General features: G+C 38.4%; 1 protein-coding gene across 1 annotated transcript in view; it reads right to left on the reverse strand.

Moving 5' to 3' along the window:
* Positions 1-730: 730 nt before the first annotated feature.
* The window catches only part of galnt18b (UDP-N-acetyl-alpha-D-galactosamine:polypeptide N-acetylgalactosaminyltransferase 18b), an 84,318-nt gene continuing 66,888 nt past the window's right edge, over positions 731-18,160 (reverse strand). Inside the window, exons 8-12 of the mRNA XM_067588711.1 lie at positions 16,971-17,156; positions 14,294-14,431; positions 8,431-8,526; positions 5,747-5,911; positions 731-1,470 (exon numbers count right to left, since the gene is read on the reverse strand). Coding sequence (XP_067444812.1) covers positions 1,324-1,470; positions 5,747-5,911; positions 8,431-8,526; positions 14,294-14,431; positions 16,971-17,156 — 732 coding nt within the window. The 3' untranslated portion in view covers positions 731-1,323. The remainder of the gene's footprint in view (positions 1,471-5,746; positions 5,912-8,430; positions 8,527-14,293; positions 14,432-16,970; positions 17,157-18,160) is intronic.

The following is an 18,160-nucleotide window of genomic DNA, read 5'->3' on the forward strand; positions in this document are numbered from 1 at the left end:
TTCTAACATAGCCACTAGCGATAAGGACCAACTACAGATAAGAAGCTACAGAGGTCTGGTAACCTCACCTCTTTCTAACCCCACCTCCAGATTTTTTTCATTATTAAAGTTTGAAGTCTTCAGACCCTTACTAATGTTGCCTCAAGTGACATAAATTGAGGCTAGACAGCACACAGTTCCCCCTGGAGCCACAGAAAGCTTTATACACCTTTTTTCACATATGCAGTAGTGTACCCCAAAACCTGTAAACATACTTTGGTGTGTAAAATCAGCCCCTTTAACTAACACAATTTTAAAATTAAGATTATTTTGTTAAAACATTCTGATTTCATTATTCATATATTATTGCAGACTTCTATTGCGTACAGTATGATGTCCTGGCTAACAGCCTTCATCACAAGTTAACTCCATGAGCCACAAATCATAGCTACAACTTGATTGCCCAGTTGTGTTTATCAATTTTATTTTTAATTTTACTCTGTGCTGTGAAACCTGCAGCGTTTCTGTATTTGTTTGTTTTTGGCTGTGCTGTCTGAATTTTTAAATGTGTTTCTGTTTTTGGTGGAGTTTTTTATATGCAGAATGTTTTATTATGCTGCATATGTGTTGTCAAATTGGTGAAGATGTTCTTCCAGTCCTGCAATTTCAATGATGAGGCGACTCTTTTGTTAAGATTTGAATCACAGATTGTGCCTTAAATAACACATGAAAAAGGACACTTGCAATCAATAGTTTACATCAGTTATTTTACTGTTATATATTACAAATATTTGGGATATGTACATTTAGAAAATAATCTATAATTTTCAGATTTATTCCAACATTTTCCCACAACTGTACAGCTGAATCGCATAATAAACCTACAAACCTGAGACACTAAATTAAATAATTATAGCAGGGACAGGTTCAGAAAGCATGCTACACAGTAGCAATTATGAACAAAGTAGAAAAACATATTGGACCCATTACATCTTTTAAGTCAACGAAAATCTGACTGTACTGTATTTACCACAAAATATACTAAATATACTACCTTGGCAAATCTGGCAATGCAAAATATCCGCCAACTATGGCTGATCCTGTAGGCAAAATAAAATGTTTAACATTTACGATGTGATGTCGACTGCTCATCAGAGTACACTGTGGTGCTCAAAATGAACATGTTCAACCATGCATCGCTCATCCTCTCTGACTCCTGTATTGTATTCTTACACACACAGACACACTCTACGCACACACACGCGCATACACATGTGCACACAAAAGAAGCAACTCCATCAAGTCCGGTGTGCTATTCGCTCCAGTGCTCCTTTCAGCAGACAATCATAAGGAACTGCTAAACAGCACGTTTGTGATGAACCATTTCTGTCCGGTGCATTTCTGCAGAGCCAGTTGGTAGCCGAACTCATTGTCACTGCTTGCTACCAGCTCTAGGCATCTCTTTGATTTCCTGTTCTGAATGGATCCTCCCTGAAAAGATAAAAGCAGGCCGGTTAAAATTGTGCTGCGCTTCAGAAGAACAATTTGTGTGCACAATATAACTTGCTTCCTTTAAACCCACACTGCTGTGAATGGATATGGATGTGAGCTGCTGATGCGCCATAAGCTCTGGGTGTTTTGGCTGATTCACACTACCATCTACATTGCGCCCACCAGATAACATCAACATGGTTTCAAGGCACAACAACGCTATTGCCAGAGAAATCATTCACTTTTGTTCCTAGCAGGGCAAAGATTTTGAGCGAATATACTGGATGAAAAGATTGACTCAAAAGCATGGGTGTCACTTGGCCTGGGATTTTGAACAAAGATTTTTTCTTTAGCCTCGAATAATTCTTTACTTTGAGCAGGCTGTCACTAAAGACGACAGCGGTGTTGTAATTTTGTGTCTTCAAGTGAACAGAACAGAGACCAATCAGAGAGGGTTTATAGGAAATACTCGTGATTATTGGCTGGCAGGTTTCTGTCAGTTCTTCATTTGATGGGGTCACTATGACAAACGCTAGCTCACACAGTCAGTCAGTGTGAGGAACAAAGGGATATATGAAGATTTTTTACTGGTAAAGGGGTTGAAGCTGAAGCAGTGGCACAAACATCCTCTAATGCTGAGCCAGGAAAACAAGGTGTGTAAATGTCTCTATGAGTTAATTGAGAGACATTTAGACTTTGTTTTTATGAAATGAGCAGAGCATAAGTTACATACAGCTAATATACTTTGCATTGCACTGTAGCCAGCTAAACCGTTAGCAATGATAGCTTAGATGTGCCTCCCCTTGGTTAGTGACACTAACTAGCCTAGTCTTGTCTTAGCCAAAAAATGTTATATTTTATCGGTCTGGTAGTCCTACAAACAGCAATAACACCTGGGGCAAGTTTTGCAACGAAATTATGGTTAAAATTATGAAATAATTAAGTTTACTCAGTCACTTTGAGTAGTTAGCCGTTTTCAACCCTCATTCGTGAAATTGCCATTGTATTATGGGTTTTGAGGATTTTCCATCATGTAGGCATAGTACTAATGGTAGCAGGTGTCTGATATGACGCTCATTTTGGTTTGAGACATTCAAGTGGCAGATTATATGGTAAATCAAATCTAAACCCTCCCTTGTTTCTCCAATTTTCACCTTTTTTAAACAATTTGTAGCGCTCCCATGTAAGAAAAAGTCTATGTAGAAGTACGTTTCTAAAAGTTCTTTGATGGAGAAGAATCTGGACTCAGCCCCTGATGGTTAACAGTCCAGCCAACACCACTGTTCAAAAGAGGAAAACAAGACACAGAAATATGACAGACAGATCGGAGACAAAAGATCTAGTGTTGAGGTGGAAGAGAGCTTGAAACAAAGTCATAAAGGTCACGAAGACCTCAATTCAAGTTTCAGAGCCATTTCAATATAGTTTAAAGTCAATTACTTAAAAGACAAGAAATATTTAAATTATGAGGGGATGAGGAATGTGGAGCCTGGAGGAAGAACAAAACCTTTTAGCGCAAAAGGTAGTAAAGTCCAACCATTTGCAAACATTAATATGACAGCTGTCACCAGAATCTGAAAAGAGTGAGCACATCAGCACAGTGAAAATATTTCAGCATGTCCTGATGAAATGAGGCAGGATTTTCTCATTACAGTGTCAGCACTGACAAAGGGCAAGTGACTGAAGACGAGGCCTTTAACAGTGAGGAGAGAGCTCTTTCCAATAAGAGCCATACAGAGGGCAGTGGGAAGAAAAAGACTGAAGAATTAGACAGGCTGTATAGAATGTGGCCCAAATTATTCTTTTTGTATTTCCAGATACGTCTAGTCTGTCGGAGGTCAAACAGACATTTTTTAGAACAGATTTATATGGAAGTGGGCATTTATGGACCAGTATGTAGGGATGTCTTGAGCCAATTCATAAGGTCAGTGTGTGGAGCAATTAAAGTGTTTAAAAATTAAAGTGTATTATAAAGCCAGATCTGTGTAAGATACTGTGTTTTTTTAATCCAAACTCTGGGTACACCAACTTTCATCTGAACTGTGAACGAGTGAACAACTGAAATGATGACATTTCTATATTCTAAACCATCCCCATCACAACTGAGCAGCTCTATCGGCTGAGGGAGGCCATACAACAAATATTTTATGTTAATTTTCAGGTAGGAAACCTGTATAAAAAAATAAAAAATAAGATTGCCTTTTTTGTGTCACCAGGATGCTCTTTTTATTGATATGTAACTGACTGACACAGCAGCCTGCGTACTGAAGGTAAATAAATTGTTTGTGAACCAGGTGTTATCCCGTCATTGTCTTACTGAAGGACGCTACAATATATTTCAAATTCAGAATGACATTACAGTCTAGGTGTTGACTGCAGAATCCCAAATGCTGTGCCAAATGGTTATTTCATTCAGAGGACAGAGCAGCTCCACGTTATGTGACAAACTTGGCAGAGTAGCCTAATTTTCAGACTGAATTGCCATTTTGTTGCAGTGACAGCCTGACATCATTAGGCGTTTTTATTTTGGGGTTTATTCTATTTTGTTTTGCCCTAACCAATCAGCAGCGATTGATGTATCTGTCCTGCCAGTGTCATTTTCAGTTGAAATGGTAGCTGCAGTAGTGGTTGCTTGGAGATGCTCATGTTTTTTTTTTGTTGTAATGTTATAAATTTGTTAGTCCACTTATAACAACTTGTACAGCTCATCTATACTTGCCACCATGTAGTCATTTTTCTGTCACTATTTCTCATGGATATAGCTATTTTCTGGCTCTGGTAGAAGACGACAACATCCCCATTCTTATCCTGCCAACAAAGCTCTGATTGATCTCTGATTGTCTCTTCAACCTGGAGAAACAGCTGTCGATCAGAACAACACCAGACCTTTATGAACTGCTGAACAAATCTGAGATTAGGGTTGTAACCAGTAAAACCCACAATCCCTTCAAATCTGGAACTTGTACTGATAAAAACAGCTTTGAATTTTACAAATTCTGATAGCGTCTTGGTCCTCCAGCTGTTGGCTGATAAATGTGTATGTGAGCATACAGTACAGAACAATAGGTATTTGTTACAAAAAAATCCCCCACACGTACCCACAAAACACATAAGCAAACCAAAATATACAGTCCCACCCACTGAGCATGTTTGCTTTTCCAATCAGGAATCTCTTGACGGCCTTTCTAACACCTGCCAAGACACTTGACTAAGCTGTACATGCGAGCACATATTTAATTTCTTCCACAAATCAAATCTTATCAGAATCACTTTTTTGTGGTTAATGAGAGGCCGTTTCAGTAGCTGAAGGAAGTCAAGCAAATGTTTTATAAATCACTGGGTAGAGATAAAGGATATCTTCAGTTAATCAGGCTTTGTGCAGAAAGGTGCAACATTTGAATTAAGATAAAAAAAAGATCCATATCTCTAATTTGTACACTGTTGTGCTCTCCAAAGTTGTCACAGCTGCATCAAGGTAATCTACACTATATCTGCCTAAGCTTGACACTTGGCACATGTGCAGTCAAAACTGTAAATAATTGATGCCATATTTCAGAGACATGATATGCTCCAGCCTTGCTGATATGTCTCTATCTTACTTACTAAATTATACAACGTTAACTAAAATAACCACTTAGAGTTCAGGGTGAGGATATGTGACATATGAGTTCAAGCATATGAAACCTTCTCACACTTGGTGCCCATTACGCTGTAAAAGCCACATTGACACACCGTAGAGGGAGTCACCTGTTTAACATGGTTGAAAGAATATTGCACTTGTTATAACAAGCCTCTAACACAAAGCATATTTAAAATTTTACACATATTTCGATAAAAGAGGAACAAAAATGTATAATTAACTCTGAAATGACAGCATAGCAGACAACAATATGAGGTATTTTGAGCTCAAATCAAAGCATGCAGGGAATCCAATCCACCCACTGTCATGGGGCATTTTGTGAGGTTGCTGCTTGTTCTGGCAAAATAGTTTGCAGGCATACAGCCGCTAATGAAGAAAGACAATCATTAAGTTTCAATGAGTCTTCATGTTTAAATGAGATGCAGGATTGTGGGGAACTCCAGTCAAACAGTAAATTAAACCACTTGCATGATTTACAGCCACCTCCACAGTTGGCTTTCCTGTCACATTAAATAAATTACCTGAACTGAAGCTGAATATAAACTAAGAACTTAGTATTGACTTTGTGTTTTTTTGACCTATAGCTCCCCCTGACCATGTGATGTGTATGTTATGAGCTGTGTCCTGTGTTTTCACCTGAGTGAAGAGCCAGTGGAGCTTCATGCGTTTGTCTGCGGCATAGCTGCACTCGATGAGGCGTGGTCTGCTGTTCACATCCACCAGGCACTTGTTGTCATCGTCGTCAACGGTGGGACTGAGCAGCCCGATGTGGAGCTGCTGAGTACTGGTGTAGTACACATTCTGTGAGAACAACACATCCTGCGGTGAACGTGGTGACTGCACTGTGCATTCAGATTGCAGTGGTTGACATTTAGATAATGGCCCTACCAGAGCTGCATATGGTCATACAGGTTATAAATATATGTGGCTTGCTCCTGGGTTGTCTTTGGGTGGAAAAGAGACATATATGAAGTTGATTTACATACACTAGGTATGCTTACTGACTGAATGAAGGACAAAGAAAGACATGGCAGGACACACAAAAGAAGCTAATTATTAACTCAGGATTGGGGAGAAAACCCAAATAATTGTCTCTGATCGAATCCCTCCTAATTATTTTTTCAAGGGCAGTTGTTTGCCCATATTTAGCTGATTGAAACTGAAAATTTGTAGGAATAAAGCAGGAAAGGCCCATTCTGTATGCAAAAAGGAAAAGGCTCAGCGGTTTGAGGATGAGAGAGTGAGTTTGTCGATTATATCTACAGCAGTTCTCAGAGTTTATTGGTAGAACAGTGGTCTTAGTTTGATGCAGTTCATACAGAGTGATAAATCAAGTGATGTACATGATGTTAAAAATAGAAATAGGATGGGAAATTGATGAAATATGCAGTTTTAAACAAACTAACAACAAAAGTAAAAGGGAGGATTACATTTGTAGAACTGTTGGAGATACAAGAAGAAGACATGGGAGTTAGATTTATATCAGAGTAAAATTGAGTAGAAGGGAAAGGATTTAACAGGGACTCTATACATTTCAGGAGCTGGAGAAGGATTGTCTCTCATTCAGCAAACCCCATCAGCTGTCAAATCACCCCAAGATATTTTCTTTCATTGAACAAATATCAGGTCCATGTTTGGTTATTCTGCTGCCTGTCTTACTTTTACTCTTATCCTTCTCTTACTCTAATCTTATTTGTCTGATAACGCCCAAACTGCCTCCTTCACACAAGATGCTAAACAGTCTGATGAGTGTGATTTTTTATTTTGTCAGTGCTGCTCATTTTTTTTGGAGCGGCGCAGGCTGCCAGGCTGTATGTGACTATGGTTTCCATTGTTGCAGTGTTTATGTCGGTATGTTTTACTCCTGCTTGTGCTGAAGTGCTGCTGTACTGTATGTTTGCTGACAACACGCTCTTGTAATGTCAGCCGTGTGTCGGATTGTAAGCTTTGTCCTTTCATGTGTGCCTGTGCAATTTTCTTTTAGCACGTTGATGTACTGCATTCAAACTAACTCTCCAAAAGCAAGCATCAGTGAAAAGAAGTTGCCATTTACTATGACACATTTTGACTGATTACAGCAAATATTTGTAATTGTTTATGTGTGTGTATAATCATACAGGCAAAGCAGGGACTAATTCCACTCGATGATGTAACGCTGAAACATAAAAATAGAGCAAACTAGATTTGTCTTGCCGAGGAGATCCGTAATCTTATTAGAAATGTGGCGCTACTCTCAATCCTTTGTTTGTCGTGCCTGGATTTATGGAAGATTTATAGCATATAACAATTAATAATTTGCAAGTTTTAAAGTTATTTGGGTCTGAGAAAAGGCTGTACACATTGTGAAATGATTTCTGTTGAATTTATTAAGGAAACCACAAGATTTCTTATTAAAACATTCTCCTACATCAGTTTTAATTTGCTCGGTGGTATAAATATCAATACTGGGGTAATGAGTGTGAAACATGTTCAATAGATTCATTTGACTTGAGAAGGATAATGTGAGATCAAGCTTCACTCTATAAGACAAGTTTACGACTGTCACAGCAAGGTTAAACAATCTCTGAAAACAATCTGCTCAGACGTAATAGGATGACGGGATCGATAGGAGCTGGATGAGGCCGGAGAAAATAAATGATAATCAAGCTGTGCTAACATTTGAGGGCATTTAAACTTCCTGTTATTTGTGCTGAGATATTATCTGAACAAGTAGTCCAAAGGTACACTTTAAAGAGCATTACTGAAATGACTGATGAATGTGACACAAAAAAGTAGAGCAAGCTGTTAAATTTTTTCTCTTTTAAATGTCTGTGTGAATGAGATAATAAGAAAGTAAAAAAATTTTTAAGCGTGACATTAAACTGAAGAAAGCTGGACACAGAAACAAGTTTTCATTTCAGCTTTTGTAGAAACCTGGTGCAGTCTAACTTAATCACAATATAACATTTTACATAGTTTCATCAATAATGTTGCATTTTTTTCTGAGCTGGATTCAGTTGGGACAAGTTATCTCTAAATGACGGTGTATGAAAAATGGAGACGTATTTAAAAACACAGAGGACTGTTGCAGTAAAGGGAAAAATAGAAAAGCTGATCCTGTTTTATGAGGTAAAGTTACTGAGTTTGATCCAATCTGAAAGCACAGGAAAGGTGATTTATTTTTCTTCACGATCGAACAGGTTTTATTGAATAAGAAAAACCCAAAATGAAGATAAAATATGGAGGTGATATATTAAATCTCACTATATGACACACACCGCATGAAACAGTGGTGCAGAGAGAGAGAGAGAGAGAGAGAGGGGGCTTAAGGGTGCTCTAACCTGAGGCGTCATCCCGTGACAGAGATACAGGATGGGGACGTTGTCATTGTCAGGCCCCTGGTCCAGACACAGATCATTCTTCAGAGAGTTTTTCAGCTGACAGAAAAAGAAAAACACACACGGTCACAAACATGCACAAAGACACAAAAGATGCGTATTATGTAGGATAATGAACTCAGGAACAGAAGAAAAGTTTAATTCTTTCAAAAACATTATGATTCCTTTTGGCCAAACAGTCTTTCTGTGTACGTGCACAGACCCAATGACCTCTGACCTAAAGGCATAAGGATGTCAAGTAAACATTGGACAGAACTAAAAACCCAACCTTCTTTCAAACCAGCCACGAGAGAAAATGAACAAAACAGTTTGGGAAATGAACGACTTTGTTTCTCTTTTCAGATACAAACAGACTGCTCCAACCTGGATGAACTATTCCCCACTCACTCACTTCTCTTAAATCGTAAATTTGAGGGAAGCCCACATTCCTCTCTGAGTGTCCCTCTCCTCCTCTCTTTTTCTTTTATGCACATTAAGTGTCTGAATTGGTCAGAAATGCCACTAAAAAATATGTATCTGGACATATCTAACCGATTTTAATTGTTGATGTGTTTAGAACAATTTAGTCAGTTTATTATGGAGATTCAAACTCTGCTTCAACATTAATTAATTATAAGTCACACATATTATTGCATTTGATTTATCGGATATAAGTGTTTTATGTGTAAATGTACCATTTAGCTGTGGTTCTATTGCTTGGATAATGCTTTCTTAATAGATTTAATTACAGATTAGGAAAATAAGATTTATTAATTTTATTCTGTATTTTATTTGGTTAATCAATATTAAAATTTTTAAGTGCTTCTCACTTGTTCCCATGATCAGTGTCAACACTGACGACAGAATGAGTGAGTATTCAATTTGCAAGCATGTATAGTCTTCAAATATTCTATAAGAATAAAATAATTCCCATTTATTTGAGGGTCAGTTTTCTCTCCACAAAAAAGAATTAATTAGTAATCAATGTGGTCCCTAAAACGAGTGCCAAGGATCCTCTTTCTCTCAAAATACGCCTCCTAGACTGTAAAAACGTTTATAACTCTTAGTCAGGCGGCTGTTGCTCTTCTGCTTTTTTTCCTGGCTTGCTGACTTCTGCTACTTCTTCTGTTCTCTCTCAGCCTTATCAGCTGTGATAGCTGTCCATGCATTTTGGGCTTTCTCTTCTTTTTTCCTACAGCTGAGAGCTGAAAGCTCCAGAAAGAGACTCAACTAAGAAGCAAAAGACTGCAAAGATGCCTCAGTCACAAGCCAAGTCACACCCATTTGCATTTGAATATATATTATTTTTGTAATCTCCTATTTTTATCGTGTAGTTAAACTTTTAAAGACTTTCCCAAGGACTCTTCTGATTAGTCTAGCTCCACTCTGCTTTGCTGAGTGGAGCTCCATGCATCCAACTCAGCAGTCTGCTACTGAATGCACAGAGACTGGGACACCTCCCTGCTGTGTATGTCCGCTACATGGCCTCAGCTAGTCTGAGACTGGATTCATCCTCCTGAGAAGCAGTGAACCAAAGTGCTTCACTGAACCTGCAGCAGCTTTTTCATCTGACTGTCACTCTGGCGAACTGAGGATCTCCAAGTCTGCTTCGCCTTGCTCAGTGCTGTCTAGGAAGTTCTTCATCATTAGCCCTTCATCACCACGGAAACAGTAGGAAAACTATCTACCATGCTTCTGTCTCTGAGTTGATGCAAAGAGCTTTACTTAGAGTTAATTGCCCCTCATTGTGTTTTTGTCTTGTTTTTGATAACATTCATTCATTAATTCATTCATCCTGTCGGCAATAACTTGTTAATTTAATTTACCCATTCATTCATGCATCCATTCACTCACTTATTTTAATTGTATATATGTAATTATGCTTAGTGTTTCCCTATTTATCCCTACTCCTTAAGTAGTTCATAATAAATATCTTGATTAATCACCAAGTTGTTGTATTTGTAGTCCTTTATATCAGAGGATGAGGGTCCCTGTATTCAGAGTTCATGACTTTCAGGTATAAGACTGATTAATTCGATTTAATTATTTTACCTCCTAATTAGTTAATTACTTAATGGAGGTGGTGCCCCTATCAACGTTACGAGTGCATAATACTAATTTCAAGTGTAGTGTTATTCCTACAATTATGTCAATAATATGACAGTGTTTACAGGCCCAGACTAACGAAGATATTCACCCTAATCAGGTAAAAGTGTGAGTCAGACTGAAGTTGTTAACATGAATTTTTGATACCCTGTGACCCCATCGGGTATATATTTTACTATGAAGAATTTAGTCGGTGTGAGCTTCAATGCAAGTTCATTAAAATTAAAACATGTTGCACAACTCTTCTCCAGTTCACCACACTTTACTCACCTAACCAAATGTAATGATGAAGACATAAAGAAAAATGAATACTGGATCACATTTGTTCTCACAGAGCCACAGAACAGGATTTCTTTTAAGAAAAATTGGAAATTTTGTGAAGGGATGGATGTGTCGTTGACATTTTAGGAAATACACTTATTTGCTTTCTAGCAGAGTTAGAGGAGAAGATTGATACCACTCTCATATGTATTCCTTAACAAAATCTACTACAAGCACCTCTAAAGCTCAGTATTTAAAAAGTCATCCATACAAAACCGTGTAAAAATGACAATTCCTGGTATTACGGGGGATTATGTCCTGGACTATCTCTTGGCTCGGAGCAGTTGCCAGGCAACCAGTGGAGACACCACGAGAAGCCAAGAAATTGTCCGACACATAACCCTCTGTAAATCTGCGATTTGTCATTTTAACACTTAATTTTTTTATGGATTAAATAAACAAGCTATACTGTGCCAATTAATAAGCTTTAAAAGGTGCTGATAGACAGATTTTGTTACCTTCGGACAGAGCCAGGCTAGCTGCTTCCCCCTGTTTTTTAGTCTTTGTGCTGAGCTAAGCTAACTAGCTGCTGGCTGTAGCTTAATTTTTATCAGACAGATATGAGAGATGCATCAATTGTCTTATGTAACTCTCCACCGAAAGGTGTGTTTCCCGAAATGTCAAACTAATCCTTTAGATCGACTTCGAAATTTGTTTGTTATCTGAAAATATTGTGATGACCCCTGTCATCTTGCGGTTGCTGTGTGAGTCTCCTGTCTGTCTGCTCTCTGCAGGTGTTCGTTGGCTAACCTGGAACACCTGAGGGCCCCAGTGTGTTCCCAGGGTATTTAATGGTGCGTTCCATTTGAACTGGGAAGTCGGAATTTCAGAGTTCCCATTTGTAAATTTCAACTGGAACACCGCCTGAAGTCGGATTTCCCACTCGTAAAGTCGGAAGAACCTCACCAACCCCAACCTCAAAATACAAGATGGCTGCTCCACGCATCAACAGTGTGAAAGCTGTAGTAATAAACAGTTTATTAGCACTTCTGTCTTATTTGTGTCTCATTAAATCAGTCATACACTCAGTGCTGTCCAACTTCTATGTGTGGACATGTAACTACAGTGTTTGTATGTACAAAATACCACGTAATATGTTGTTATCAACTGGTATTGTTAACAATGGCAATATTTGCTATGGTTTTTTTTTTATTTTTTTTTTAATGGTTTTCCGACTTATTGTACTGGAACGCGGTCACCTCGGGTGTAACGTCATTCCCAGCTCTGACTTCTGAGGTAAATGAAATGCAGCATTAGTCCTGGCTGCAGCACAGCTCTCTCTCTGACTGACTCTCTACTCTGCTGTTGCGGCTTTGCTCCTCTCCCTTTTGATTTGGTTATGTGGGTTCAGTTATTTACTTTGCTTTCATGCACCTTTCAGCACACACACACACACACACTCACCACCCATGCATCACATACACCATTGATCCACTTCCACGCCTCATATTGTAAATATTCAGTTATCTGTTTAATTTGGTTTAATTTGCTTAAATAAATATCTTTTGTTGAATCTTTTTCTTGGTGTCTCTCCCTTTTGTTGTGGCCACTTGAACCAGGTCATGACAGTATCAAGAAATGGAAGTTTTGAAAAATATTCAACCTTTTTACCCATCGGTAGGTTAAGATAAAAGATTGTTTTTGCCAAAGAATACTCTAATACTCTATAACTAAAAACAGTTATAGTATGTTTCTTATTTATGGTGATTTATATTTACTTATAGATTTCCCTTACAAGAGTAAATATAGCATTTTGTAAAGAAAGTAAGTTATGTTTTGTGTACTTAGAATGGTGATCTATATAGTACGTCACATGACGGATCAATGGACGGTATATTTTGTAAGGAAACCAGAAACATCCTCAAACCACATATATGTTTGTTGAGATAAATAAAGCGTGGTGTACAGGAGAGGAGTTGTGCAGCATATTTGAAGTTTTATGGACTATGAATGATGGTAACAGACAATTCATGATCATGTGTGGTGTCCACAGATAAAATAAGCTACTGCCAAAACACAGTGAGGATACGGCATTTGCCACCTGCTCTCTTCAACTCAGTATTGCATTATTTCTACTATGGGTGAAAGAAACTATTATTCAAACATTAAGCCCTGCTTGCTGCTGTGCTTGCTGTTGATATGAAATGTATCCACAAGACCGTGTGAGCTTGAGTAAAAGTGAAAAGACAAAGATGTTTATAAGCGGCAGTAACCATCTAATACGGACATCAGCCAGGCATCCTCACAGGGATTCCCATAAAGAGAATATAAATATTAAATTATATTAACAGAAAATACAGAAGGAGGAAGATCTGAGCAGGTTGAAACATCTGAAAAATGTGAATCATACACCAGAGCTCCTTAAATAGATTTTTGCTTTATAAAAATGCTAATTTAATGCGTTACGCTTGATGAACATGACTCAGACTCAGAGAGTTATTCATGCGCGTCATGACAAAAGGTCTGCCTGATTGCGAGATACAAACTGCACCTTGGGGAGCTCCAGGAATGGCAGTTTTATGTGAGGAGCGAATTAGGTAAAGATGTGAGATCAGAAGAACACAGCTAGGGATGATTCAGCTCCCCATTGGCTCAGGAGATGTCTACTTCAATCAGATAATCAGTAAATCCACAGGCAGCACATGGTCCTGTGCTACAACTCAAGTCTAAACATGTCTTGTGCGGGAGAGTGAAAAATATTAATGTGCAACACTTGGAGACACCTGTTGGGGACAATATTTAGCTGTGTGGTCTGGCCTTGTTTGTTTACCTCTGTGATGATCTTCTCTCATTTAATGACTTCTCAAACCACCACGACTGACAAGCCCATCAAATGCATATAGCAAATATAGAATAATGAGGTCAACTAAGTGAAAGAAATGAATGTAACTACGTTGGACTATTTCCTCGCTATATCCATCCACCATTTGTCAGTTTGTACATGAACAAATCATCCATACAACGTAGAAATCTGTGCCATAATAGTGCGGTCGGTGTGTCACTGTGTATTAGGATGCATCACAGTGATGCGAGGTGGGAGGACCGTGGAAATAAAGCTGTTTGGGAACAACTGGGAATGGGAAAATAGAAACACTGCCAGCATGCCCTGTTGGCTGTCAGTTTTTCTGGCTTCTCTGACTAATAAAAGCCCTCTAGCAGGATATAAAAAATCTATATTTAAAGTAAGCTTCAACATATTTTCTTTTTCAGTGACTTTTTTGGAGGAAAAAGTCAAAGTTGCAGCAGCAAACATCCTCTTGGTGAAATGTTTGTGCTGCTGACTGCAGCCATCCGGATCTCAACACAAGGGATTAAAATGATTTGCTCAGGCATGGTTCAGCCTTGTTTTGGCTTTTGCGCATACCGAATTTAATTTGGGATAAGGAGGAAGAGGGCTTACTACTCCATATGCGATGGTGTCGCTGTACATCCTCATCTCGGGGTAGATGTTGACCAGATACCATCGGAAAGTTTTACACTGCAGCCTTTTCCTCAGAGCCTTCCTTTCAGAGATATCACCAATATCAATCCCTGGGTCCTGGGTTCAAAAAACCACACACACACACACACACAGAAACACACAGAAGCACACAAAGCATAAGATTGATTAACCATGGTTTGTGGAGAAGTGATAGATATCAGCCATTGAGAAGGATTGTGCAACCATTTGTTATGTATTTGAATAGCCTCTGTGGGGTTTGATTTTTACTGTTCTGACTTGAAAACCGTCTATTTTCCACACATCCATACCCAGGGCCAGTCTCCTGTGACAATATGCCCAGACTTGTCCAGTGTATCTCATCTAACATCACTGATGCCTCTCTTTATGTAATAACTCAGAAGCTGGAGTGAAAACTGCATTGGGTGCAAATCTTGCTGACGTGGCTCTCTGTCCAAAAACATCTAAAAGTGAACTCAGATGGGCGCGAACGCACATGAACGCGGGGACAGTGTTGATTTTTACACTCTCTGAGGTAAATTAAAACTGACATTTTTGCTGTGTGGTTAATTCATGGGGCTAAATCTGGGGCTAAATTTCATGCTTCTTGAGTACAGACTCTGTTAAACGGCTCATTATTGACTGAATGAATTGCCTGCAGATGTTCATCTATTCATAACGTGGATTTACATATTCAAACAGATTATGCAGGAGAAGAAAAAAACTTCAGTGAACAAACATTTGACTTCGCCTTTGAGGGATGCTGCATTTAACATAAGACAACGTAGTATAAATATTTATTTTATTTTATTGAATAGTTCAAGATTAAATAAAAACTTGAATCTACTAAACACCCCTGAATACAACTCTGATAAAACAGTGGAAACACAACGCAGACTATGTAGACTACGTGTTTTGTATCAAGTAGATGTACTGTGATACTGCAAACTATGAGACATTACGTACAATAAGAGACACTGTAGACGTCTTTATTCAGCATCTCAAATGATACAATAAAGCCTCAAATAAAGAGATTAAAAAGAATAAATTGATTGCATTTGTGCTGAAAAATGTAATTATATGCATACTTTGTTTGATTATTTATATTGCTCCCATGTCACAGCTGTAATGAAATTATTTTCTTTAATTCATCGTTTAAAATTCCATTGTTGCCTTTTATATTGAAGTTTCTAACCGTTAATGTCTCTGTTTAGACTGTTATATCGAATCATATCATATTTATTTATTCTGTGGCACACATTTAATTTAGGCCATTCTGTAAGTGTAAGAAATCATTTTTGAGGCTTCTGGAGGTGTCAGGAGCCTGATTCAACTAAACATCTGCGATGGGAGGAGTGCAGCTGATAACAGATCACACTCTGCCTTCTAACATTTAGATTAGGTGCCGGTTGAATGGAGCCGCTTGATGGTCTGGTAGATTTATAATGGCATCGTTTGATATCTTCTGTATTCATATTTGTGCATCAATTTATCACATCTGACTTGGACTTCTGAATGACTGCTCTGTATGGAGGGCTGCAATGACAAATCCTGTGTACAGGTAACATTTAAAAATACTATATAAAATAAACAAACATATTGTAGTAATAATAATAATAAACATATTGTGACTGAAGCTCCTTCTGGTTGTCTGGTTGATTTGTGACATGTTATGGATAAAATGACAGCTACAGTCTACTGTAATATTCTCATTTATAATATTGAGGTTTTCCTTCCTTTTCAGCACACATTGAAGTCTGAACTGTTTTGGTTTCTGTCAGTTCAGCCTTTTGCTAGTTAATAGCTGACATCCTACGTTGAAAAATGGGACAAATGTACGTATGTCAAAGAGGCTATATGCAGTTTGGCATATAGTGTTTCATCTCAGCTGTCTATAAAACTGTGACATAGAAAACACTTCATAATTAAGTACAGCATATGATGGATTCCTGCTTTGTCATTCCAGGGCTATAATTTCCCCTTCAGTTACACTACACAAATTAAGGATTGTTTTTTTATGTCTTGTCACCACAAAAATTCCTTAAAACGAACGGATTGGTTTAATAAACTGATTTGTACTCAGGTTATTTGTCTCCGTGTCCAAAGGTTATGTTCCTGCTCCAAAAAGACACTGTCCAGAGCAGTAAAAGAGCTCAGAATACTCTCAATTAATACAGACTAGATAAAAATAATAAATGCTGGGGGAATCTTGGTGGTCTAGTGCTATATAACCGCAAATCTTCTCTTGGTTTCCTCTCTGCATCTTCTACTGTAATCTATATAAAAAAGGAAAGATTCCATAAACATAAACTTTAAAAAGTAGTGAATGCAAAGGAGCTGCTGTTTATGCAACAATGTCGCTCAAAATAAGTTGTGAGTGCAAGTTGTATTTTTCAAACCTAATTTTCACACAGTTGAAGTTTGTATCATTGAAGATTTGACCTGACTTTTGTTTAATGTAAAAAAACACATACATTTACATATTTCTAATATATGAACAACAAAAATAATGAATCATTTGTATCACCTGTATTGTGATACCACTATTATCGTGAATAAAATATTTTGCTAGTGAATCATAACAAGACCTACGCTGTGAACTCCAATTCACCAACTGATCAAAATCATCATCACTCACCTCCACGGGAATGTTCCAGGCCATGTAGACATGGCTTTTAAACTCATCCATCCAAACTTCTGCCACTCTGAGGGCGTTCCGCCGCACGTGAGACGTCAGATCCTCCGTGTAGGGTTTGTGAGCGCGCTCGATGTGGGCGATGCGAGCACAAGGCAGGACCTCAACACTGCCGCCACACTGCCACACCTGGTTTTACACATCACAAATAGAGAGCAAGAAAAAAAAAAAAATTTAACAATGAACCTGCTTTGCCTCTCAGTGTTCAGTTACAAATGTTCAGTTGTAGCCTCACATTAATTAAAAGTCACAATGCACACACATACTGTAGCCTTGAAGATGAGAAGTTACATCTGCACCAAAGGCTTAACTGATGTTGTTGTGACATACTGAAGGGCCTCACGCTTGATGCTCATACTAGCTATGAGTTGGGCCTTCTGAGCTGCATGGAAACACTGTTTGAAGTTTATTTTAGAAAGTTTTACTAAAGACTGACTCCTTGTGCTGCAAGGAATCACGAATCTCATGAAAAACACATTTTACAACTGAGACGTTTCATTTCAACTTCATGAAAAATGTTAGTTTCTGTGTACAGAGCTGTGAACCTTCACTCTTTTTCACCTCAGGGGCTTTGCCTCTTTTCTGCAACTTTTTTAGTTCTGATGCAAACACCAGACATTACTTTCACTGAGGTGGGAGAGCAGCTGAGGAGTCTCCCCACTGCGAGTGCAGTGGGCCATGATGGCATAATTTCCAGGCTGCTTAAAGCGTGTGCTGGCCAACAAGCAGTGCTCTTCATCACCTCTGCACCCTACTGAATCCTCGACTATGAGGAGGGAGGAGGCGGCATTCCCATGGTGGAAAATGCGAATGGTCCCGGTGCCTGAGAGGGCAAGCGTTAGTCCTTGATGAGCAAAAGCCAGTGGCACTAACTCCTCAAATAATGAAGACCTCTGGGAGGCTCAGGATCCTGGTGCAGGGATCTTTGCAAACTTATTTTGACTGAAATACTTCTATCCAGCCATAAGTGACAGCGAAAACATATATCAGTGTCATTATATATTCAAATATTTGTATAAAGATTTTATTGTTTTTATATTTTGCATTTCTTTCAAACTTCATTTTGGTCCACTGAGCTGTACTGGTACTTCTGCTGCGGTTTTACATCCTTAATTTGCCTTTGTCATACTTGC

This window comes from Thunnus thynnus, chromosome 1 (genome assembly GCF_963924715.1).
Source record: "Thunnus thynnus chromosome 1, fThuThy2.1, whole genome shotgun sequence".
In the NCBI taxonomy this organism is placed as follows: domain Eukaryota; kingdom Metazoa; phylum Chordata; class Actinopteri; order Scombriformes; family Scombridae; genus Thunnus; species Thunnus thynnus.